Source organism: Cherax quadricarinatus, chromosome 38, assembly GCF_038502225.1.
Source record: "Cherax quadricarinatus isolate ZL_2023a chromosome 38, ASM3850222v1, whole genome shotgun sequence".
Taxonomy (NCBI): Eukaryota; Metazoa; Arthropoda; class Malacostraca; order Decapoda; family Parastacidae; genus Cherax; species Cherax quadricarinatus.
Genome location: NC_091329.1, coordinates 4,770,002 through 4,795,364, shown reverse-complemented (window position 1 = coordinate 4,795,364; position 25,363 = coordinate 4,770,002). Strand labels below are relative to the sequence as shown.

General features: G+C 44.0%; 1 protein-coding gene across 3 annotated transcripts in view; it reads left to right on the top strand.

Moving 5' to 3' along the window:
• The first annotated feature begins 484 nt into the window (after positions 1-484).
• The window catches only part of LOC128692952 (uncharacterized), a 41,965-nt gene continuing 17,086 nt past the window's right edge, over positions 485-25,363 (top strand). Inside the window, exons 1-9 of one of the 3 annotated variants that reach the window (XM_053782340.2) lie at positions 485-559; positions 6,806-6,934; positions 7,448-7,574; positions 15,743-15,881; positions 19,891-19,956; positions 20,662-21,104; positions 22,145-22,193; positions 22,833-22,958; positions 24,766-24,855. In XM_053782340.2, coding sequence (XP_053638315.2) covers positions 6,843-6,934; positions 7,448-7,574; positions 15,743-15,881; positions 19,891-19,956; positions 20,662-21,104; positions 22,145-22,193; positions 22,833-22,958; positions 24,766-24,855 — 1,132 coding nt within the window. In that variant the 5' untranslated portion in view covers positions 485-559; positions 6,806-6,842. Of the gene's footprint in view, positions 560-3,472; positions 4,064-6,805; positions 6,935-7,447; positions 7,575-15,742; positions 15,882-19,890; positions 19,957-20,661; positions 21,105-22,144; positions 22,194-22,832; positions 22,959-24,765; positions 24,856-25,363 lie in introns of those variants that run through there. The other 2 variants (XM_053782339.2, XM_053782338.2) reach the window with 2 other exon arrangements.

Here is a 25,363-nt window from a genome sequence, read left to right as displayed (position 1 = left end):
TGATACACACCTCTCAGTGTACATACACTGATACATACCTCTCAGTGTACATTGATACACACCTCTCAGTGTACATACACTGATACACATCTCTCAGTGTACATACACTGATACACACCTCTCAGTGTACATACACTGATACACACCTCAGTGTACATACACTGATACACACCTCTCAGTGTACATACACTGAGAGGTTTGTACATACACTGTGTGAGGGAGTCTATATAATATTCATATATGTTCCCCTTACCCGAGTATTTTTGTGGGCGAGAAGTAGAACGTGGCTGGTCATAGTAGCTCCACTTTATTATTAAGTACAATGACCTTTGTGCAGTGAATAGGTTGTGATAGGGTAGTTTATTTACGTGTTCGCATTAGGTTACAGAAGCCTGTGCTGTGATATTGAATTTGTTGATAGCATATCTAATCTTATATGATATATCAATTGTATGAGTACAACGACATGTTAATTCAGTAATTAGCCAGTGTGTTTGGCGGAGGTGTATGTAGCTCAGGCGGATACAGATACTTCTGTATATTTAACCCCAGGATAGGGGTAGTTACTAGGAATGTGTTTTTCTTGTTACATTAATATATATGTGTGATGTCTTCTTTACTTAACTCTACAAGAGTACTGTTGTTTTGGTCCGCTGCACGTCACACTTATGTTGAAGTGAGACATGACAATGTTAAGTGTTTTTCATATATACATAACGACAGGTTGCTTGAGTGGTGTGTAGTGTGCTTGTAAATTTTATCGTTTTTCTGTCTCGGGTTTCTTCTCCTGTGTACAACAACGTGTGTGTGTGTGATATTTTCTTTATGTACTTATTGTTCTCAGTATGTCTATTCTATATATATGTATTATGTTTGTCTGTACAAGATATGCTCTCAATAAAATATAAAAAAAAAACTATTATTAACAAGGAAGAGCTGATAGAATGGTCTTGGATTCCATTTTCAATTCAGGGATTACTTTCTAAATTTAGATTAACTGGCAAAGGCCAGGCACATAGCCTGGAGACTGTACACAGTAACTTGTAATTCCCACGCAAAGGCCAGGCACACAGCCTGGAGACTGTACACTTAAATTCAACAAAATTCAACATTGAGCGAAACGTGGTCAGAATGAAGATATGCTTTAGAGTCTGTTTCTTGACTATTTATGTCAGTACCCCAATGGAAATAAGACAGTTCCTTGATGACGCACTACCTTTCTTGGGTTATCTTGGGGCCTAATCCTTTGGGGTTAAAAATACGAACAAAATCTTATCTCTTATCTTACCATGTGTCAGTCAAACTATGGCGTACGTAGGATCGACTCCCCAGCTACAACCAGGTCAATTGTTTGAGGATCAACGGTGTCGAAAGACGAACTCGCTATGTAAATAATATATTAGTTCTGAAATCTTCAGCAGGTGCTGAGCCACGAATGGCCCATTAATCAGACACAAACACGCATTGAAAGAACAGTAAACAAATTTACCATACGAATATTTTTGTGTATTTTCGTTGAGCCTTCTATCATTCTCAACATGGCAGTTCCTCCCAGCGCCTCCCTGATGATTTCTGAACTCTTGACGCTATTCTATGCCCTATGGCTACTGTAAGGATTGTAATAAAGTTGGTAGAATTACCGACAATATGTAAAGTAAAAGGACACAAGTGCAACTAATGTGACATTTATTGTGGCAACGTTACGCTCTCCAGGAGCTTTATCAAGCCATTACAAACAATACATGGACACAGAGGGTATATAAAGGCTCAGAGTGAGGTGAATACTAGTGAGGTACCATTTCGATGTTCACTAGTGGTAGTAGTAGTAGTAGTAGTAGTAGTAGTGGTAGTGACAAAAGAAATACAATATGGTAGTTGCACTTGTGTCCTTTTACTTTACATACTGTAAGGATGTTTGGGAAAGATAAGAACCCATAATTACATAAAGACATGTGATGAAGGTCAAATATATTTTTTCGTTAGTATCTGTTTTCCTTGTGTACTGTACAAATAATTTAATTTGCTAATGCGACGAACATCATTAAGAAATGATTATAATCATAATCATAATTTTTAAAGAGGTGGAGGGGTAAGGCAGTGGAAGGTTTCAGTTTGATGACCAAAAGCTCCAGCTGCGGGTCATATAACTAAGACCCGCGTCAGGAAACACTTGTCCTGTTTCCTGACAAATCTTACCTTACCTAACCTAACCTTTTTAAAATTAAATTCGTACGTTGGCGCCTACACACTGCAGTAACAATTTACCACATGGAAACCAAAACTGGGAATGAATGGTCTATATGAAATTGATTTTAGCGTGCTGATAACTGCACCAACCTTTCATTACAGTCAACCAACTTTGAAAATTTGAAGCCGATCAGATGAGACATTTTTTTCGAGGATACCTAACAATGTTGGTTGCCATAACAGCTTCCTGGGATACCTAATGATGTCGTGGGTTGACACAGCAGACTTCGTTGATACATAATAATGATGTGGAATGCCATAACAGCAATCGGGGATACCTAATAATGTCGTGGGTTGCCATAGCAGCCTAACCAACACAATCTACCTTCGAGAGAAGACTGTCAATATAACATACTACCTACTAAGTTAAATTACCCAATAGTATATAACAAGCTTAAGTCACGCAAGCTTTTAACATTTCTCATAAACTCTGGGTATATACATACTTATTAAATTTGTCACAGCATATTTCACTTTTACTGGACATAAATTCACTTCAAGAGGGTGCCTTGGTGCCACTGAAGGGTTCGTGATCTGAGGAACTGGAGGTACCTTTCATTTCTCCGTGTCCTCGTACGGATGCCTTGTGGCTGAGTAAGTCGTGGCTGAGTAAGGCGGGTGACTCAGGGCGGTGCTGCGTAGGTAAGGGGGACTCAAGTCGGTGCTGGCTAGGGGGTGACACAGGACGGGGGCCTGGTGCCTGGTGAGGGAGAGTGACAGGTCGGGGCTGGGTGACATAGGTCGGGGTTGGGCGACACAGGTCGGGGCTGGGTGACACAGGTCGGGGCTGAGTGACACAGGTCGGGGTTGGGTGCCACAGGTCGGGGTTGGGCGACACAGGTCGGGGCTGGGAGACACAGGTCGGGGGTTGGGTGACACAGGTCGTTGCTGGGCGACAGAGGTCGGGGTTGGGCGACACAGGTAGGGGTTGGGCGACAGAAGTTGGGGGTTGGGCGACACAGGTCGGCGTTGGGCGACACAGGTCGGGGCTGGCGGCACAGGTCGGGATTGGGCGACACAGGTCGTTGCTGGGTGACACAGGTCGTTGCTGGGCGACACAGGTCGTTGCTGGGCGACACAGGTTTGGGTTGGGTGACACAGGTCGTTGCTAGGCGACACAGGTCGAGGTTACAGTGAGGTAGTAACGAAGTGTTTAGGACGAGCAACTAAGCAACTTGGTTATAATTGAGAGTACTGGACACGTTGCCCCCCACACACACACCTCAACCATCCCAGGCAGCACACCAGCTCTCACTCCTGGTCGTACATTGCTCACTGACCCACACGGGTTTACCCCTACTCATAATTATAAGCAATAACCCAAGTTATACAGTGGTGGTACAGTTAAACTCACGATAGTTTATGAGTTTCTCTGAAGCAGTGTCAACAGAGGTCAGACCCCTTCAATATAGTTCGGTGAGAGGCAGTGCATCTCACGAGAATATTCCCACTGCTAGAACATCACGGAGTAATATACCAGTTTCAGCAAGAACCAGAAGCAGAACATCATTTAGAAATCTTCGCAAAGTGGGGAACAATTCACTAGCTTCGCTTAGAGAAACGACATGAACTAGTAGGCTGACTGAGACAAGATGGTTCAAAGGATTCGCTCAGAAATGAACGAAACGATTCAGTAGCATCATCGTCAAGAGAAGCTCAGGAAGATACCCAGAATTTCCCAGATATACGTCAAGAGAGAGACAGACGCAAACTGTGCCCAAATCGTGACAACAAGGATGCTTTTTCTTGAGGGAAAGAAGTGTTCCCTGCCGCCGGTGGAGGACTCTCAGGTTACCATGCAGGACCAGTATTTGAGGTGCGTTGTAACATTATCCTCATTATCATAATTATCAGCGATCATCACATCTCATGAGCATCCAAGATGACAGATATATATTAACTATACTCGTTACGTTCTCGTATGTTTCTTAACAATGTATATTCTGTCAGGGGTTTCCTTTCTAGTTTCCCCAAGTTAAAGAAAACTCCTGGGCCTCTAGGTGTTGACCTCCAGCTCCTGGACCTCTGTAATGGGGGGTTTAAATTGTTGCGGATTATTCTAACTTAGAGTGATGGTGTTTTGTCTCTACCAGTAAGTTTTTTTTTTTCTCTCTCAAATTCGTTATGGTTGCTTTTCTGTTTTTGTATTTATTCATTGCCCAGAGTTCTTAATGACCTTCCAAGTCCAAACTTTCGTAAACTCTCAGAACTTCCTTTTAATTCCCCTGGAAAAGTGAGTTAAAATTCTCAGGCCGTATCGAAGAGGCCGAATATTAAAATGCCGGAAATAAACAGCTAATCACCCATTTTTATGTACGAAGGTACTAACGAAACAGAAAGGAATTTTGAAGTTGGGTTGTTTGAGTGGGCGTGAACGTAATACGGATGCTACAGTAGATCTAATTATATATTATGAATGAAAGACAGCTGAATATCCTAGCACAAAGTGATACAAGTTAGACGGGATGGAAGACTTTGAGGAGAGTAAAAGGGATTTATCTGAGTAAACGAGAACTAAAGGAGTAATAGCTGTAATATTAAATTAATAAATGCCGAAAGAAAATAAGGGATATAAATACATATTTGGGAGTTGTGCCGTCATGTTTACAAAGCACTCTAGATAAATTCTAGATGATGGCTATGTAATGCACAAAGTCCTTCGAAGGAGCTTCCTAGATTGTAGTGAAGGACTCTTACGAAGGCTCTGAATGATACTTCTAGGCTTCATGCTTCTTATGAATATAACAATAAGTCATGCATTTAAGAAAGAAAAATTAATAAAACACACATCAGAGGAGCTAATGTTATAGATGGTCTTCGTTATTAATTTAATATTATGTTCGGAGTTGATGTCAACCAGCCATTCACCAGTACTACCAAACCTGTACATCAACAGTGCAGGAAGCAATGATTAATTAATTTGTTTCAGGTAAAAAAAAAATGACAAGGATTATTAAAACAGTGAGAAATAAGATAAAGGGAGGTTATAATACCTGACGCAAAGGAATGTGAAGTGAGAAAGATGGAGCTGTCTAGCAGCTCTGATAAAGAAAAAAAAAAAAAGGACAGATGTAGATTAAGGATTTAGGGTGGATAATCTAGGGCGAGTGTCGCCAGGGAAAAGAAAAGTAAACATTAGACTGACCCTGATCCACCACGAGGCCTGATCTCAGACCGGGCCGCGGGGGCGTTGACCCCCGAAACTATCTCCGGGTATACTCCAGGTATACAAGAGTGGCCCACTTAGGTTAGGTTCCGGGATACCGCTGTAAAGTGAAACATAGCCCTTTTTTTCACTTTAAAATGCATTAAAAGTCTGATAACATGTTTACACAACCATACATCAGGTGAGCAATATTGCTAGGCCTAAAAAAAATGCATATACAGTGAGTGATGAATATATTGTAGAAAATTTAAATAAATGAAGAATGGGTATAATTGAAAACCGCTGCATCAGTGAAACGCTGTAAAGCGAAGCAGGGCCCATTTGTATGGGATACTGAAATTTAACACAGCGGAAAGGGGGTTGTTAAGCAGGTTAGATCCGAGGAATGGGAAAGTAGCTCTGGCTCCCTGGTTCAAGAGCCCTTAACCGGCATCAAGACACCCTCTTTCGTGGGTACTAGTTGTTAATAAATATTTCTCAAACGTTTTTTTTTTCTTGACTATAAGTAGTGCATTGATTTTGGAAGAAAAATATTAAAATTAGCTGCGTCATTGAGTGTAGTTGGAATGTGAATGATTGAATCTTGTCTCACTGACTGAATAATAGTCGAGATAATAGTACTGTGAGCTATTGTTTTTTACTATTAGTAGCATTAGTAATATTCTGTTCAAGAGAGCTTCCTTGATGCGAAAGAGGGAGGGTCCTGATCCAAGGAATTAGACCTTTCCTCCACTTCATTGGATCAAACCTTCCTTCCATTCCCCAAATGCTGTATGATTCCTCCGAGCTTAGCACTTCTCCATGAAAATAGCAATATTATTATTATTATTATTATATTCAACAATTTATAAGTTTATAAATAATTCATTACCACTGTAAACTGCTTGGGTACCACAATGTTAGGACCTAGTTCTTGGATCCATTACATGTGCTGCCACTGTGTCAATAACACTCTTAAACCTACCCATAGTGATTCCTGTTATAATACTGATTGTAAAATATTTTGTATATTCCTAAACAGAACATATTTTCAGGGATGGAAGAAATGGCAATAAAATGCGTCGCTGCAAACATATAAAAAACTGCCACATTGAAAAAAATAAACGGGAACACCTAAGCATTTTTGTTTATACTCTATATTTAGATGAATAATGTGTGAGCACATGAAGGCGCTCAGATTAGGTCAGGTTAGGTAAGGTTTGTTAGGAAAGAGGACAAGTGTTTCCTGACGCGGGTCTTAGTCATATGATGACCCGCAGCTGGAGCTTTTTGTTGTCTGACCGAGGCCCTCCACTGGCTTACTCACCCACCACTTTAAAAAGTTTGGCTTATATATTACTACGCTCAGGTTGTTCTGTTTATCTTTCAGTGGTATGTTTCTTTTATCTTCAGGGACGTGATAGAGTCGGTACTGAAGGAACACGAAGAGATGAAAGCACAGGAACAGGAGATTCGGGTACAAGACAGACTTGGAAAGTTTGCTGATACCTGCACTGCTCATGGCATATACGGTGCATACTGGTGAGACTTTAATTTAGTGTAAAGAACTGCACTGAGGGTCTCGAGTACAGTTACGTGGTGGCTATAAACGTACGTTTCGCCCAGGATTGAACCTTATCAAATCTGGAACTTGATACAGTTCTGAGATCTGGTAAAACGCAATTCTGAGTGAAATGTTTAAAACCTTGGTTTGTATTATGTCTATATACGCTTGTCCCAGTCACTAAGTTACATGATGTAGGTCAGCTAGCCTAGCTGTTAACGTCTAACTCATACAAAAGTATAACTCAAAAATTGCAAGACAAAAACGATAACGTTTCAGTCCTTGCAGGATCATTATCAAGTCCAAAGCAGACCGAGAGGACTGTTGTGATTAATAGACTAATAGTTGTTCAAGCAGGACCGAAACGTCGTTTAAATTTTCCTCTCCAAAGTTTGGGTTAAATACCACTTGTTCTGATTTGTGAAGATCATTATTCTACGCCAATCTAATGTTGGTGTATATATGAATATATGAATAATGTGAGTTTGCAGGAGTCGAGGCTGGTTCCGCCGCACTGTGTGGATCCTAGTGTTGGCGGTGATGGTGGGGTATGGTACTTACCAGTGCTACAACATCATTGCAGAATATCTCACCTACCCCAAGAAGGTCACGATCGGGGTAAGTTTGACCTGAGGGGAAGGGAACAGCCGTGGGTAAACTGAATTGATAAAAGGTATCTAAAAGGGTCTTAAAATTTGCATAACACCACAATTGCGGCCAGCAATGACAGCCTGGCATGGTTGATCAGGCCCTGATTCACCGCGAGGCCTGGTCACAGACCGGGTCGCGGGGGCGTTGACCCCTGAAACCCCCTCCAGGTATATTCCAGGTATTTACAAATAAATGTGAGGGAGGGGAAGAAGAGTACACCACGAGAACATCACTTTTGATATGTATACAGCAAGAGCAAACAGTAGGTGTATACATGGAGGGGTGTATAGCTCAGTATGTATACACTTTGAATTTTAAGCCTCCGTGTGACTTGTCTTGCATTGTTAGGTGGTGTTCATGATCCGAGGACACTAGTGGTGGTGGTAAGCTCAAGGCGGATTTCAACCACGAAACAAGTGGTATTGAAATATTTACCAAACTGCAGGTGGTGGTTGAAATCAGCCTTGAGCTTATAACTACCACGGGTGTCCTCGGATTATGAAAAACACCTAGCTCTGCTGGGTGCATGATCTTTGAAGGATAGCTGGTTAAGTGGTTAAGTCAAGGTGAACGTTGCTCTGCCTCCTGAGGCGGAAGAATGTGTCGTAGGATCTAATACCGGCTGGCTGCAGTTTGGTAAGCTATACTGAAAAACGCTACTTTCTAAGCGACGGTGCAAAAGAGTCTTTATTTAAGCCTTTTCGTTCTGTGCAGAGCTGTAAATCAAACTATATAGAAGTTTACATTGAGATCAACACAGAGCTGAATGCTGCAATAAAGTTCGCCTTGCATACATGTTCTTTCTTTATTACTGTCGGCAGTATGCTGCTGGACCTAGAAAAAAAAATTGTCCTAACTATTTGCGATTTAGTCGCTAGGTGATCCAAGAACGGCACTGCATTCAACAACCCCCCGGTTCCTTTAACTCAATGATCCAAGAAAGATATCCCACAACCCCCTCCAAGGATAACTAATAAACGCTTAAGATAAATATGTCTTCGTCTTCACTGGAAATGAAGAGGAGAGTAGAAAAAAAACAACGTCAGTAGAGCTTCAGTTTCCACCATCCTGCAGTTACCATCCATGTCTCCCATCATCCTGCAGTTACCATCCATGTCTCCCATCATCCAGCAGTTACCATCCATGTCTCCCATCATCCAGCAGTTACCATCCATGTCTCCCATCCTGCAGTTACCATCCATGTCTCCCATCACCCTGCAGTTACCATCCATGTCTCCCATCATCCTGCAGTTACCATCCATGTCTCCCATCATCCTGCAGTTACCATCCATGTCTCCCATCATCCTGCAGTTACCATCCATGTCTCCCATCATCCTGCAGTTACCATCCATGTCTCCCATCATCCTGCAGTTACCATCCATGTCTCCCATCATCCTGCAGTTACCATCCATGTCTCCCATCATCCTGCAGTTACAATCCATGTCTCCCATCATCCTGCAGTTACCATCCATGTCTCCCACCATCCTGCAGTTACCATCCATGTCTCCCATCATCCTGCAGTTACCATCCATGTTTCCCATCATCCTGCAGTTACCATCCATGTCTCCCACCATCCTGCAGTTACCATGTCTCCCATCATCCTGCAGTTACCATCCATGTCTCCCACAATCCTGCAGTTACCATGTCTCCCATCATCCTGCAGTTACCATCCATGTCTCCCATCATCCTGCAGTTACCATCCATGTCTCCCATCATCCTGCAGTTACCATCCATGTCTCCCATCATCCTGCAGTTATCATCCATGTCTCCCACCATCCTGTAGTTACCATGTCTCCCATCATCCTGCAGTTACCATCCATGTCTCCCATCATCCTGCAGTTACCATCCATGTCTCCCACCATCCTGCAGTTACCAACCATGTCTCCCACCATCCTGCAGTTACCATCCATGTCTCCCATCATCCTGCAGTTACCATCCATGTCTCCCATCATCCTGCAGTTACCATCCATGTCTCCCATCATCCTGCAGTTACCATCCATGTCTCCCATCATCCTGCAGTTACCATCCATGTCTCCCATCATCCTGCAGTTACCATCCATGTCTCCCATCATCCTGCAGTTACCGTCCATGTCTCCCATCATCCTGCAGTTACCATCCATGTCTCCCATCATCCTGCAGTTACCATCCATGTCTCCCATCATCCTGCAGTTACCATCCATGTCTCCCATCATCCTGCAGTTACCATCCATGTCTCCCATCATCCTGCAGTTACCATCCATGTCTCCCATCATCCTGCAGTTACCATCCATGTCTCCCATCATCCTGCAGTTACCATCCATGTCTCCCATCATCCTGCAGTTACCATCCATGTCTCCCATCATCCTGCAGTTACCATCCATGTCTCCCATCATCCTGCAGTTACCATCCATGTCTCCCACCATCCTGCAGTTACCATGTCTCCCATCATCCTGCAGTTACCATCCATGTCTCCCACAATCCTGCAGTTACCATGTCTCCCATCATCCTGCAGTTACCATCCATGTCTCCCATCATCCTGCAGTTACCATCCATGTCTCCCATCATCCTGCAGTTACCATCCATGTCTCCCATCATCCTGCAGTTATCATCCATGTCTCCCACCATCCTGCAGTTACCATGTCTCCCATCATCCTGCAGTTACCATCCATGTCTCCCATCATCCTGCAGTTACCATCCATGTCTCCCACCATCCTGCAGTTACCAACCATGTCTCCCACCATCCTGCAGTTACCATCCATGTCTCCCATCATCCTGCAGTTACCATCCATGTCTCCCATCATCCTGCAGTTACCATCCATGTCTCCCATCATCCTGCAGTTACCATCCATGTCTCCCATCATCCTGCAGTTACCATCCATGTCTCCCATCATCCTGCAGTTACCATCCATGTCTCCCATCATCCTGCAGTTACCATCCATGTCTCCCATCATCCTGCAGTTACCATCCATGTCTCCCATCATCCTGCAGTTACCATCCATGTCTCCCATCATCCTGCAGTTACCATCCATGTCTCCCATCATCCTGCAGTTACCATCCATGTCTCCCATCATCCTGCAGTTACCATCCATGTCTCCCATCATCCTGCAGTTACCATCCATGTCTCCCATCATCCTGCAGTTACCATCCATGTCTCCCATCATCCTGCAGTTACCATCCATGTCTCCCATCATCCTGCACTTACCATCCATGTCCCCCATCATCCTGCAGTTACCATCCATGTCTCCCATCATCCTGCAGTTACCATCCATGTCTCCCATCATCCTGCAGTTACCATCCATGTCTCCCACCATCCTGCAGTTACCATCCATGTCTCCCACCATCCTGCAGTTACCATCCATGTCTCCCACCACACTGCAGTTACCATCCATGTCTCCCAGCATCCTGTAGTTACCATCCATGTCTCCCACCATCCTGCAGTTACCATAAATGTCTCCCACCATCCTGCAGTTACCATCCATGTCTCCCTTCATCCTGCAGTTACCATCCATGTCTCCCACCATCCTGCAGTTACCATCCATGTCTCCCATCATTCTGTAGTTACCATCCATGTCTCCCACCATCCTGCAGTTACCATCCATGTCTCCCACCATCCTGCAGTTACCATCCATGTCTCCCATCATCCTGCAGTTACCATCCATGTCTCCCATCATCCTGCAGTTACCATCCATGTCTCCCACCATCCTGCAGTTACCATCCATGTCTCCCATCATCCTGCAGTTACCATCCATGTCTCCCACCATCCTGCAGTTACCATCCATGTCTCCCACCATCCTGCAGTTACCATCCATGTCTCCCATCATCCTGCAGTTACCATCCATTTCTCCCACCATTCTGCATTTACCATCCATGTCTCCCATCATCCTGCAGTTACCATCCATTTCTCCCACCATTCTGCATTTACCATCCATGTCTCCCATCATCCTGCAGTTACCATCCATGTCTCCCATCATCCTGTAGTTACGATCCATGTCTCCCACCATCCTGCAGTTACCATCCATGTCTCCCACCATCCTGCAGTTACCATCCATGTCTCCCACCATCCTGCAGTTACCATCCATGTCTCCCATCATCCTGCAGTTACCATCCATGTCTCCCACCATCCTGCAGTTACCATCCATGTCTCCCATCATCCTGCAGTTACCATCCATTTCTCCCATCATCCTGCAGTTACCATCCATGTCTCCCATCATCCTGCAGTTAAAATCCATGTCTCCCACCATCCTGCAGTTACCATCCATGTCTCCCACCATCCTGCAGTTACCATCCATGTCTCCCACCATCCTGCAGTTATCATCCATGTCTCCCATCATCCTGTAGTTACCATCCATGTCTCCCATCATCCTGCAGTTACCATCCATGTCTCCCATCATCCTGCAGTTACCATCCATGTCTCCCATCATCCTGCAGTTACCATCCATGTCTCCCACCATCCTGCAGTTACCATCCATGTCTCCCATCATCCTGCAGTTACCATCCATGTCTCCCATCATCCTGCAGTTACCATCCATGTCTTCCACCATCCTGCAGTTACCATCCATGTCTCCCACCATCCTGCAGTTACCATCCATGTCTCCCATCATCCTGCAGTTACCATCCATGTCTCCCATCATCCTGCAGTTACCATCCATGTCTCCCACCATCCTGCAGTTACCATCCATGTCTCCCATCATCCTGCAGTTACCATCCATGTCTCCCACCATCCTGCAGTTACCATCCATGTCTCCCACCATCCTGCAGTTACCATCCATGTCTCCCATCATCCTGCAGTTACCATCCATGTCTCCCACCATCCTGCAGTTACCATCCATGTCTCCCATCATCCTGCAGTTACCATCCATGTCTCCCACCATCCTGCAGTTACCATCCATGTCTCCCACCATCCTGCAGTTACCATCCATGTCTCCCACCATCCTGTAGTTACCATCCATGTCTCCCATCATCCTGTAGTTACCATCCATGTCTCCCATCATCCTGTAGTTACCATCCATGTCTCCCATCATCCTGCAGTTACCATTCATGTCTCCCATCATCCTGCAGTTACCATCCATGTCTCCCATCATCCTGTAGTTACCATCCATGTCTCCCATCATCCTGCAGTTACCATCCATGTCTCCCACCATCCTGCAGTTACCATCCATGTCTCCCATCATCCTGCAGTTACCATCCATGTCTCCCATCATCCTGTAGTTACCATCCATGTCTCCCATCATCCTGTAGTTACCATCCATTTCTCCCACCATTCTGCATTTACCATCCATGTCTCCCATCATCCTGCAGTTACCATCCATTTCTCCCACCATTCTGCATTTACCATCCATGTCTCCCACCACCCTGCAGTTACCATCCATGTCTCCCACCATCCTGCAGTTACCATCCATGTCTCCCATCATCCTGTAGTTACCATCCATGTCTCCCACCATCCTGCAGTTACCATCCATGTCTCCCATCATCCTGCAGTTACCATCCATGTCTCCCATCATCCTGCAGTTACCACCCATGTCTCCCATCATCCTGCAGTTACCATCCATGTCTCCCACCATCCTGCAGTTACCATCCATGTCTCCCATCATCCTGCAGTTACCATCCATGTCTCCCATCATCCTGCAGTTACCATCCATGTCTCCCATCATCCTGCAGTTACCATCCATGTCTCCCACCACCCTGCAGTTACCATCCATGTCTCCCACCACCCTGCAGTTACCATCCATGTCTCCCACCACCCTGCAGTTACCATCCATGTCTCCCACCACCTTACAGTTACCATCCATGTCTCCCACCACCCTGCAGTTACCATCCATGTCTCCCACCACCTTACAGTTACCATCCATGTCTCCCACCACCCTGCAGTTACCATCCATGTCTCCCACCACCCTGCAGTTACCATCCATGTCTCCCATCATCCTGCAGTTACCATCCATGTCTCCCACCACCCTGCAGTTACCATCCATGTCTCCCACCATCCTGCAGTTACCATCCATGTCTCCCATCATCCTGCAGTTACCATCCATGTCTCCCACCATCCTGTAGTTACCATCCATGTCTCCCACCACCCTGCAGTTACCATCCATGTCTCCCATCATCCTGCAGTTACCATCCATGTCTCCCACCATCCTGCAGTTATCATCCATGTCTCCCACCACCCTGCAGTTACCATCCATGTCTCCCACCACCTTACAGTTACCATCCATGTCTCCCATCACCCTGCAGTTACCATCCATGTCTCCCATCATCCTGCAGTTACCATCCATGTCTCCCATCATCCTGCAGTTACCAACCATGTCTCCCATCATCCTGCAGTTACCATCCATGTCTCCCATCATCCTGCAGTTACCATCCATGTCTCCCACCATCCTGCAGTTACCATCCATGTCTCCCATCATCCTGTAGTTACCATCCATGTCTCCCACCATCCTGCAGTTACCATCCATGTCTCCCATCATCCTGCAGTTACCATCCATGTCTCCCATCATCCTGCAGTTACCATCCATGTCTCCCATCATCCTGCAGTTACCATCCATGTCTCCCACCATCCTGCAGTTACCATCCATGTCTCCCACCATCCTGCAGTTACCATCCATGTCTCCCACCATCCTGCAGTTACCATCCATGTCTCCCATCATCCTGCAGTTACCATCCATGTCTCCCACCATCCTGCAGTTACCATCCATGTCTCCCATCATCCTGTAGTTACCATCCATGTCTTCCACCATCCTGCAGGTACCATCCATGTCTCCCACCATCCTGCAGTTACCATCCATGTCTCCCACCATCCTGCAGTTACCATCCTGCAGTTACCATCCATGTCTCCCATCATCCTGCAGTTACCATCCATGTCTCCCATCATCCTGTAGTTACCATCCATGTCTCCCATCATCCTGCAGTTACCATCCATGTCTCCCATCATCCTGCAGTTACCATCCATGTCTCCCATCATCCTGCAGTTACCATCCATGTCTCCCATCATCCTGCAGTTACCATCCATGTCTCCCACCACCCTGCAGTTACCATCCATGTCTCCCATCATCCTGCAGTTACCATCCATGTCTCCCATCATCCTGCAGTTACCATCCATGTCTCCCACCACCCTGCAGTTACCATCCATGTCTCCCACCATCCTGCAGTTACCATCCATGTCTCCCATCATCCTGCAGTTACCATCCATGTCTCCCATCATCCTGCAGTTACCATCCATGTCTCCCACCACCCTGCAGTTACCATCCATGTCTCCCACCATCCTGCAGTTACATTCCATGTCTCCCATCATCCTGCAGTTACCATCCATGTCTCCCACCATCCTGTAGTTACCATCCATGTCTCCCACCATCCTGCAGTTACCATCCATGTCTCCCATCATCCTGCAGTTACCATCCATGTCTCCCATCATCCTGCAGTTACCATCCATGTCTCCCATCATCCTGCAGTTACCATCCATGTCTCCCATCATCCTGCAGTTACCATCCATGTCTCCCATCATCCTGCAGTTACCATCCATGTCTCCCATCATCCTGCAGTTACCATCCATGTCTCCCATCATCCTGCAGTTACCATCCATGTCTCCCATCATCCTGCAGTTACCATCCATGTCTCCCATCATCCTACAGTTACCATCCATGTCTCCCATCATCCTGTAGTTACCATCCATGTCTCCCATCATCCTGCAGTTACCATCCATTTCTCCCACCATCCTGCAGTTACCATCCATGTCTCGAACCATCCTGCAGTTACCATCCATGTCTCCCACCACCTTACAGTTACCATCCATGTCTCCCACCACCCTGCAGTTACCATCCATGTCTCCCACCACCCTGCAGTTACCATCCATGTCTCCCACCACCTTACAGTTACCATCCATGTCTCCCACCACCCTGTAGTTACCATCCATGTCTCCCACCACCCTGCAGTTACCATCCATGTCTCCCACCACCTTACAGTTACCATCCATGTCTCCCACCACCCTGCAGTTACCATCCATGTCTCCCACCACCCTGCAGTTACCATCCATGTCTCCCACCACCCTGCAGTTACCATCCATGTCTCCCACCACCCTGCAGTTACCATCCATGTCTCCCACCACCTTACAGTTACCATCCATGTCTCCCACCACCCTGCAGTTACCATCTATATCTGGCACACAGGTGGAGGAGGAGAGGACAGTGTTGTTCCCAGCAGTGACACTGTGTAACCTCAACCCGCTGCCCAGGAAGGACAAGCTACATGACCATCCTGTTTACGGAGCTTTTGTTCAAGTGGAGGATGAAATGGAGAAAATATTTAGTGAGTGAAAAAATGGTATAGTGATATTAGTGGCGAAACATTTTCTCTATTAAATGTCCTGAACTGTAAGTGTGTTTTCCAACTTAGGGAGTCCCATCACTTGTGTATGTGTGTGTATTCACAACTCCTGACCCCGCCTCTGCTAGCGGTTACTGGTTTCACTCCTAACTGGATGAGTCCTATCGTACCTTTCCTTAAAGCTGTGTATGGATTCTGCTTTTACCACTTCGTTGTCTAGGGCGTTCCACTTCCTGACCCCTTTGAGGCTAAAGACGTGTTTTGTAACATCTGTGTTTTTAACTCTCAGTTGTGACCTCATGTACCTGAGACCTGCCTCTCAAAAACTCTCTCCATGTCCACCCTGTCAATTCCTCTGAGTATTTTGTAAATCGTAATCATATCAAGTCTGGTTCTTCTGCCCATTAGTTTCATCAGACAGCTCCTCTAGCCTCTCATAGTTCATATCACTTTGTCCAGCTTCTTTATATAGTTTATCAAATGCAGGTTTCATATCGGTCCCCTTTTTAAAATATTGGAATGACATTCGTTATTTTTTTTGGACCTTTGGCAGCCCTGTTTCATTCGATTTGTTGATCACTGCTAGTAGTTCACGCAATCTCTCTTCTTCCCTCTCGCAAAACCTACGTGGAGATGTTGTCTGGTCCCATTGCCTTCGAGGTATCTAGCTCACTCAGTAATCACTTCACTCGTTGTTTGTATTGTGTCCAGTAGTCGTTGGTGCGTTAACTCTTTGACTCTGGCAATGTTCCTGATTCCATAAAGAATACTTCCCTATATTTCTTGTTCAGCTCCTCACAGACTTCTTGATCATTCCTAGTGAGCTCACCTCCTTCCTTCTTCAGTCTTATTACTTGATCTTTCACGGTTTTCTTCCTTCTGATGTGGTTGTACATCAACTTTGGCTTCTGATGCTATGTATTCTCAAAATGTAGTTAAACCTCTCTCTCTCTCTTACTCATACGTATTTATTTCTGCCTCTTCTGCTTCCTACCCTATTCTCTGGTGGTCTGTTTCCTATGTCTTTTATGCTTTTGCACTTAGCTTTTGCGTCTCTACAGTGTGTGTGTGTGTGTGTGTGTGTGTGTATATATATACTCACCTAATTGTATTCACTTAATTGTGGTTGCAGGGGTCGAGACTCAGCTCTTGGCCCCGCCTCTTCACTGATCGCTACTAGGTCCTCTCTCTGCTTCCAGAGCTTTGTCATACCTCGTCTTAAAGCTAAGATCACCACGCATCTAGAAACCCATCACTTACACAACCCAGGGCAACATGGGTTTAGAACAGGTCGCTCCTGTCTGTCTCAACTATTGGACCACTACGACAAGGTCCTAAATGCACTAGAAGACAAAAAGAATGCAGATGTAATATATACAGACTTTGCAAAAGCCTTCGACAAGTGTGACCATGGCGTAATAGCGCACAAAATGCGTGCTAAAGGAATAACAGGAAAAGTCGGTCGATGGATCTATAATTTCCTCACTAACAGAACACAGAGAGTAGTCGTCAACAGAGTAAAGTCCGAGGCAGCTACGGTGAAAAGCTCTGTTCCACAAGGCACAGTACTCGCTCCCATCTTGTTCCTCATCCTTATATCCGACATAGACAAGGATGTCAGCCACAGCACCGTGTCTTCCTTTGCAGATGACACCCGAATCTGCATGACAGTGTCTTCCATTGCAGACACTGCAAAGCTCCAGGCAGACATCAACCTAAATCTTTCAGTGGGCTGCAGAAAACAATATGAAGTTCAACGATGAGAAATTTCAATTACTCAGATATGGTAAACATGAGGAAATTAAATCTTCATCAGAGTACAAAACAAATTCTGGCCACAAAATAGAGCGAAACACCAACGTCAAAGACCTGGGAGTGATCATGTCGGAGGATCTCACCTTCAAGGACCATAACATTGTATCAATCGCATCTGCTAGAAAAATGACAGGATGGATAATGAGAACCTTCAAAACTAGGGAGGCCAAGCCCATGATGACACTCTTCAGGTCACTTGTTCTATCTAGGCTGGAATATTGCTGCACACTAACAGCACCTTTCAAGGCAGGTGAAATTGCCGACCTAGAAAATGTACAGAGAACTTTCACGGCGCGCATAACGGAGATAAAACACCTCAATTACTGGGAGCGCTTGAGGTTCCTAAACCTGTATTCCCTGGAACGCAGGAGGGAGAGATACATGATTATATACACCTGGAAAATCCTAGAGGGACTAGTACCGAACTTGCACACGAAAATCACTCATTACGAAAGCAAAAGACTTGGCAGACGATGCACCATCCCCCCAATGAAAAGCAGGGGTGTCACTAGCACGTTAAGAGACCATACAATAAGTGTCAGGGGCCCGAGACTGTTCAACTGCCTCCCAGCACACATAAGGGGGATTACCAACAGACCCCTGGCAGTCTTCAAGCTGGCACTGGACAAGCACCTAAAGTCAGTTCCGGATCAGCCGGGCTGTGGCTCGTATGTTGGTTTGCGTGCAGCCAGCAGCAACAGCCTGGTTGATCAGGCTCTGATCCACCAGGAGGCCTGGTCTCAGACCGGGCCGCGGGGGCGTTGACCCCCGGAACTCTCTCCAGGTAAACTCCAGGTATGTATGGTTCCAGCCCCCACTACATTACTTGTTAGGCTATTCCACTTCCTGACGACTCTATGACTGAAGAAATACTTCCTAACATACCTCTGACTCGTCTGAGTCTTCAGCTTCCAATTGTGACCCCTTGTTTCTGTGTCCCCTCTATGGAACAACCTGTCTCTGTCTACCTTATCTATTCCACGCAGTATTTTGTGTGTCGTTATCATGTCTCCCCTGGCCCGCCTGTCCTCCAATGTCGTCAGTCCGATTTGCCTTAACCTTTCTTCGTAGGACATACCCCTGAGCTCCGGAACTAGCCTTGTTGCAAACCTTTGCACTTTCTCTAATTTCTTGACGTGTTTGACCACGTGTGGATTCCAAACTGGTGCTGCATACTCCAGTATGGGCCTTATGTACAGTGTACAGTGTCTTGAACGATTCCTTACTAAGGTATCGGAACGCTATTCTCAGGTTTGCCAGGCGCCCGTATGTGTGTGTGTGTACTTGCCTATACGCACGCGCATATAATGATTGCGAGCGTTGAGTCCTAGCTCCTGGTGCTGCCTCTAATCTTGCCGCTTGCCAGATGCACTTCTAGCTATGTGAGCTCTACCGTACCTGCACTTAAATCTGTGTATGGAGCCTGCCTCCACCACTTCCTCACCGAAATCACTTCACTGCCCGATCACTCTGAGACTGAAGGTATACTTCCTGACATCCCTGTGGCACATATGTGTCTTTAAATTCCAGCTGTGTCTCCGAGTTCCCGTTTCTCTCCTCTCAAATATTCTGTCCCTGTCTACCTTATTAGTTCCCTGAGTATTTTGTATGTTGTTACCATGTCTCCAATGTTTTTTTTCCTGTCCTTTGATGTCGTTAGATTCAATTCTGTTAGCCTTTTCTCACTGCTCATATCAGTTAACTCAGGAACAATCCTCGCTGCGTACCTCTGTACTTTATTCAGTTACTTAACATGTTTCCTCTCAGATGTGGGTTCCATACTGGTGCTGCATATTCCAAGAAGGGCCTGATAAATGTTGTATAAAGAGTCTAGAATGACTGTTGAGATTCCTGAAGGTCAGTCTTGGATTTACCAGACGAACACTGGCTGTAGAGGTTCGATTGATATAAGCCTCTGGTGGTATGCTATTCTCTGTGCTCACCCCTAGGTGAAGGCTGCAACATCTGTCCCCAAGTTTATACTCCGTATCCGGTTTTCTTGCCCTTTCCCCAATCTTTATGACCTTGCGTTTATTGGGGTTGATAACAGTGTGAGGGCAGATAATAATGTGAGGGTAGCTAACAGTGTGAGGATGGTAGATATTTGTCGTACTTATTACAGTCATCACATTCATTGCTACTTACAGGTGTTATTAACAAGTACCGTGTCTTGCAGCATGTAACTACCAGGATTACGTACCTCCTGAGCTTCAAGACTCCAACATGCAGGACGGTTCTCCAGGTAGAGTATTATTTAAGCCCTCTTCCTCGTGGAAAACATCTGACATTTAATTCTATATTGGAGTAACGAAAATTTATTTTTAAGGCTGAAATTCTCAAAAGTTCCTAACTTTCTCAAGAAGCAAAATAAATACTAGTTCCTGATTCTAGGTTCCTAAACCTCGGCTGTCCCAAACAGAATGAAGCCACCAAATTCTTGTACTAAGATCTTAGCTTTTTGCCTGACCAAGGCTTCTCACCAAGTCCTCTCTTAGGTTAGGTCTGTCAGGAAACAGGACACGTGTTTCCTGACGCAAGTCTCACTCATATGATGACCGGCAGCTGGAGTTTTTGGTCACTGGACTGAGGGTGTCTGGTGGCTTACCGGTCCCAGTCCCCTGAGTTTATAAAGGCCTCCACAATCCCCCATACCATCTGGCTAGAGATCACCTCCGGGGAAAAATTCACCAAGTTGTCTCAATAGAGGCTAGAGTCCCCTGACAGAACTATTACCAAGATTTCAGATATCATTAACAACGAGGTGTTAAGGGAAATACACTTTAATCCTATAGACTATAATCCTTATTCTAGGGATTAAAGTATTCTTGTCTAGTGTTGAAAAGATAAGTTGTAGTCTTAATGACTCTAGTGTTATTGATAAGCTTTAAATCTCATTAGCAATTATGTATAGTGTATATAACTAATAAATATATTTTTAACAATGTAGATGACTCAAGTACGTTCTCGAGTGATGAGACCAGTGCAGTCACTGCAGCCTACATGACCACTAAAGCAGTGGGTGGAAATGCCTCGGCATCACGCAAGATAAGAGCTGCCCCTGATGTAGTGGTACCAGCGGGAGACCAGATGTTTGGACCTACAGATAATCCCCCAGTGGACAACAGAACTCAGACTCTCACTTTACACAGGGAAGCAGAAAATCCTGAGATTATAAACGAGGGTAAACCAAGCAAGGAAGAAAGGTCAGGGAGGAAAGAAGACAGCAAACTCGGAAATAAAAAGGAAATAAAACTAGACACGACTCCTGAAGACATCTTGCGGCGTCTCAAGAGACAAGCTGCGAATGTAACAAATGCAATTCCTAAAAAGACCTTCAAAAATACAACTCTAGGAATTCAGTTTACATATGACTTCGAAAATTTTACTAAGGTGACCGAGCACTTGTTTTCTTCTCTGGTAGACAGTTAATGTTCTTCAAAAGGGGCGCCCTGATGCTGTTAAAGGGCTCTTGATAAGAGGTATTGGATCTGATTACCTACTATTCCTAAGGCAATTTATGATCCCCTAAATAATAATAATAATATAATAATTTTTAACACGCTGGCCATCTCCCACCGAGGCAGGGTGACCCTCCCCCCCAAAAAAAAAAAAATTGACTATTATTCACACTATCACTGTCTTGGTAGAAGCACGCAAATACGACAGTTCAGATGTTCCTCCAAACAGCAAATATCCCAAACCCTACCTTTAGGATGCAGGCACTGTAATTCCCACCTCCAGGACCCGAGTCCAGCTAACTGGTTTCCCTGAATACCTTCACAATATAGTAATTAATAACAATATTTACAGTTAACCAGAACTAGTTTAGATGTTTTTATTTTTCAATGTTAGTTTAATGTAAGTGACATTTAATAATTTCATTAAGCAACCTTCCCATTGTCTTCCACTAAACACTCTGTATAATACACAAATAACCCACACATAGGAAAGAGGAGCTTACGACGACGTTTCGGTCCGACTTGGACCATTTACAAAGTCACACTGTAAATGGTCTAAGTTAGACCGAAGCGTCGTCGTAAGCTCCTCTTTCCTATGTGCGGGTTATTTGTGTACTGTTCCAGTCAGGGTATTGTGCTTTTTTGTTCTTGACTCTGCATAATCATGAACTTTCTGCATGCACACTTAAATGTTAAGAATCTCCCTACACACATTCTATCATGTTGACATAAAAAATGTTATTATCATCCTTCGTAACTGCTGCTTTTCCTTACCATTCTCTCCAGTCATTTTACCAGTCCCATTCTTATTACCCTCCATTCCTCTTTACCATTCTTTCATCTTAAGTCTTTTTATTTTTTTTACCTTGTATGACCCTTATGGATTTAGCGGTTCCAAATAAATATTATTCTTGGTCTCAAATATATTATTATTTTATTATTATTATTATTAATATCATTATCTTCCTGCAGGCTAATCTGGACAAGTTACTCAATCCTCCCAAGGTAAACGAGACTCAAGGTGGGTACGATATTTTCACTCGGGTTTTAGACTAGGATTATTATCATGAGGAGAGATAAGTCCGTAGGGATTATACAGCGCCTGTGGGTGGGGGGAAGATGGAAGGCATTCAGGTTTAATTCAGTTTTGAAATTTTGTTTAGTCGTTCAATGTGGCTTTTTTTTTTCTAACAAATTTGGCCTCAAAGGTTTTTCTCTCTTGCTAATCCTGTTATTTTATTGTGGGTCATTTTTGCATATTTTTTTTACTTGAGGTGAACCACTGTATGATTAACAGACACCTGAAAAACTGCGTTTTGAAACTTGAAATGAACCTTCATGTTTCAGTTGATCCAGAAGACCTCAAGTTTGGCTTTTTTTTTTTTTTTTTAGCAAATATATACTTATCTTAGAATCGGTGTGATCTATGCACTTTTTTTCGTCTTTCAGGGTTCTATACGCAGTTGTCAGTTAATTAAATCAAACTTAAAAACACTTATTCTGACTAAATATGATCGTATCTAAGTGAACTAAAGTCCTCAGACCCATCCTTTCCACTCGTATATTTGTCTAACTTATTTTTAAAACTATCCAAGCTACTAGAATCAATAGACTTAACCAAACCTAGCCTAAACTGCCCCTCTATCCTCTTACTAAAAAGCCAGGAAGATACGCTCGAACTGCAGCAACGGATACTACACTTACCTCGAGTTTATCAACAAGAAAGCAACCAGTGATGACACTCCGTCTACCTTCGGAACCTCAAACAATGAACATTGCCCTACAGGTGAAGTAAATGATCTGCATAGTTCACGTGGACGTTTCAATGTCCTTTGTACTTCGTAGTGTGTTGTGTTGACTTCAGAATGGCATGTATACTCCTCCCTCGTTACATGGCCTTCATAATGTAATGTACCCTTCGTAGTGTATCTGGGTTTTCTAGTGTATTTTGTTGACTCCTTATTTTCATGTGAGCTTCTTTAGCGTTATGACAGTTTTTTTTTATGTTAGGTTGCTTATCACCTGTACACCAGTCAAGAATAATTTAATCCCTAGTGATTAAAGTCCTCTCTCGGTATATGGCCCTTGCCACGTGCCTTTAGCATTCTATGGAGAGGAAGCATGGACACAGGGGTCATCCTACAGCCACTTAAAACAACAGACATAGCCCCATTTCACAAAGGGGGCAGTAAATCAATATCAAAGAATTACAGACCAATAGCGCTAACGTCCCATATCATAAAAAAATCTTTGAAAGGGTTCTAAGAAGATCGCCACCCATCTATATACCCATCAGTTACGCAACCCAGGGCAATATGGGTTTAGAGCAGGCCACTCCTGCCTGTCCCAACTACTGGATCACTATGACAAGGTTTTGGATGCTCTAGAGGACAAACAAAATCACTCCCTACGAAACTACAAGACCCGGCAGACGGTACAACATTCCCCAATGAAAAGCACGAGCACGCTAAGTGTCAAGGGCCCAAGACTGCTCAACTGCCTCCCAGCTGGGGTGTGGTTCGTTAGTCAGTCTACGTGCGGCCAGCAGTAACAGCCTGGTTGATCAGGCCATGACCCATCGCGAGGCCATGTCAGAGACCGGGTCGAGGTGACGTTCACCCTCGAAACCCTCTCCAGGTATGGAATTTATAACACCAGTGGATAAGTAGACATTTGTGAAAAAGGAACACGCAATGATGAAACTGAAGGCGAAGAGGACAGGTTTAGTGTTGATGATGAGTCTAGTAATGACGATGGTGAGGTAGAACTGGTAGATGAGAAAATGACAATCATGTGGAATATGATAATTCCTAGAAAAATCAGTGGTAGGTTAATAAAAGTATATAGTGAAAGATCCTGGAATATCTGAGTCTAACAAAATTCAAGTGGTGAATATGTACACGGGAATTTATAGGCTAAGGCGTATTAAAGAATTTGGAAAAGAAAATACGTTGCACAGTGGCTAGCTAATTTAATACAGTACAGAATTATAGCGAAGTTAAAATACTCAGTTGGAACAATGCCAGTATGATGGCACTATAAAACATAAGTGAATTAGAATTAATAACTGGACTTCTACCTTACAAACTGGGTCAACGTAGGTCGGTGGTGAGGTGTGAGTGGCTTGTGCCAACATGTAAAGGGCCTCTTCTCTGGGAAGAGTGCCACTCTCTAAATAGGGCGCTTGTTTGCCCAAGAACTAGTATCTTTTTGGCATAAATGGTGGGTGTAGTTTCCTTTTCGTCTAAATTTGCTGGAATTTACATCCGATGACATAGAACGTATCTTTTTGGCATAAATGGTGAGTATATTTTCTCCCTTCGTTTAAATTTCTTGATATTTACCCTCGATGACATGGAACAAAGTATGAATATGGAATATGGAATGCGAAAAAAACACTTCGAATATTTGCACTTGCTTTGTGATTATGATTTATATAACACGAAAATAAATTGACCACGACAGTTGCGAGTTAATGATGAGAATGTGAATTATGATGCTGTGGTCAGAAATGCAATATGTTTAAAGTGTTAAATAACCAGTTTTAGTGCTTTGTAAATAATAAAAAAAAATAATTAAACTTTTTTCAACAGCGAACTACACCTTGGACATCTCCTATAACGTAATTTGTCAACTGGTCGTCTTCTGTGATAACTTTGGCTGTTTTGATTACAATTTGCAAGGTATGAAGGTGACTGTTTTAACTTCCTTTCTAAATTGTTTTGATTATTATTATTTTTAATTCGAGTTAATAATAATACTAATACCATCATTAATAATAAGAGGACTAGAAAATGTTACATATTGAAAAGTTACTTTGACTTACTTTGCATATACGTATTGAGTTGCTTATTCCAAACATAATGCATCAGTTTTCTCTTGGTACAACATTAACAAAACTCTTGGTTCATTAACAATGTTCTTTGTACAGAGTTTACATCTCGACTTGGTACAATAACATCAAGACTTTGTGCATTGGCATCAAGACTCTTGGTGCCACATTAACAACTGGTACAACATTAATATCAATACACTTAATACAACACGAACATCAAGACTCTTGGTACAACATTAACACGAAGACTCTTGGTACAACATTAACACGAAGACTCTTGGTACAACATTACCATGAAGACTCTTGGTACAACATTACCATGAAGACTCTTGGTACAACATTACCATGAAGACCCT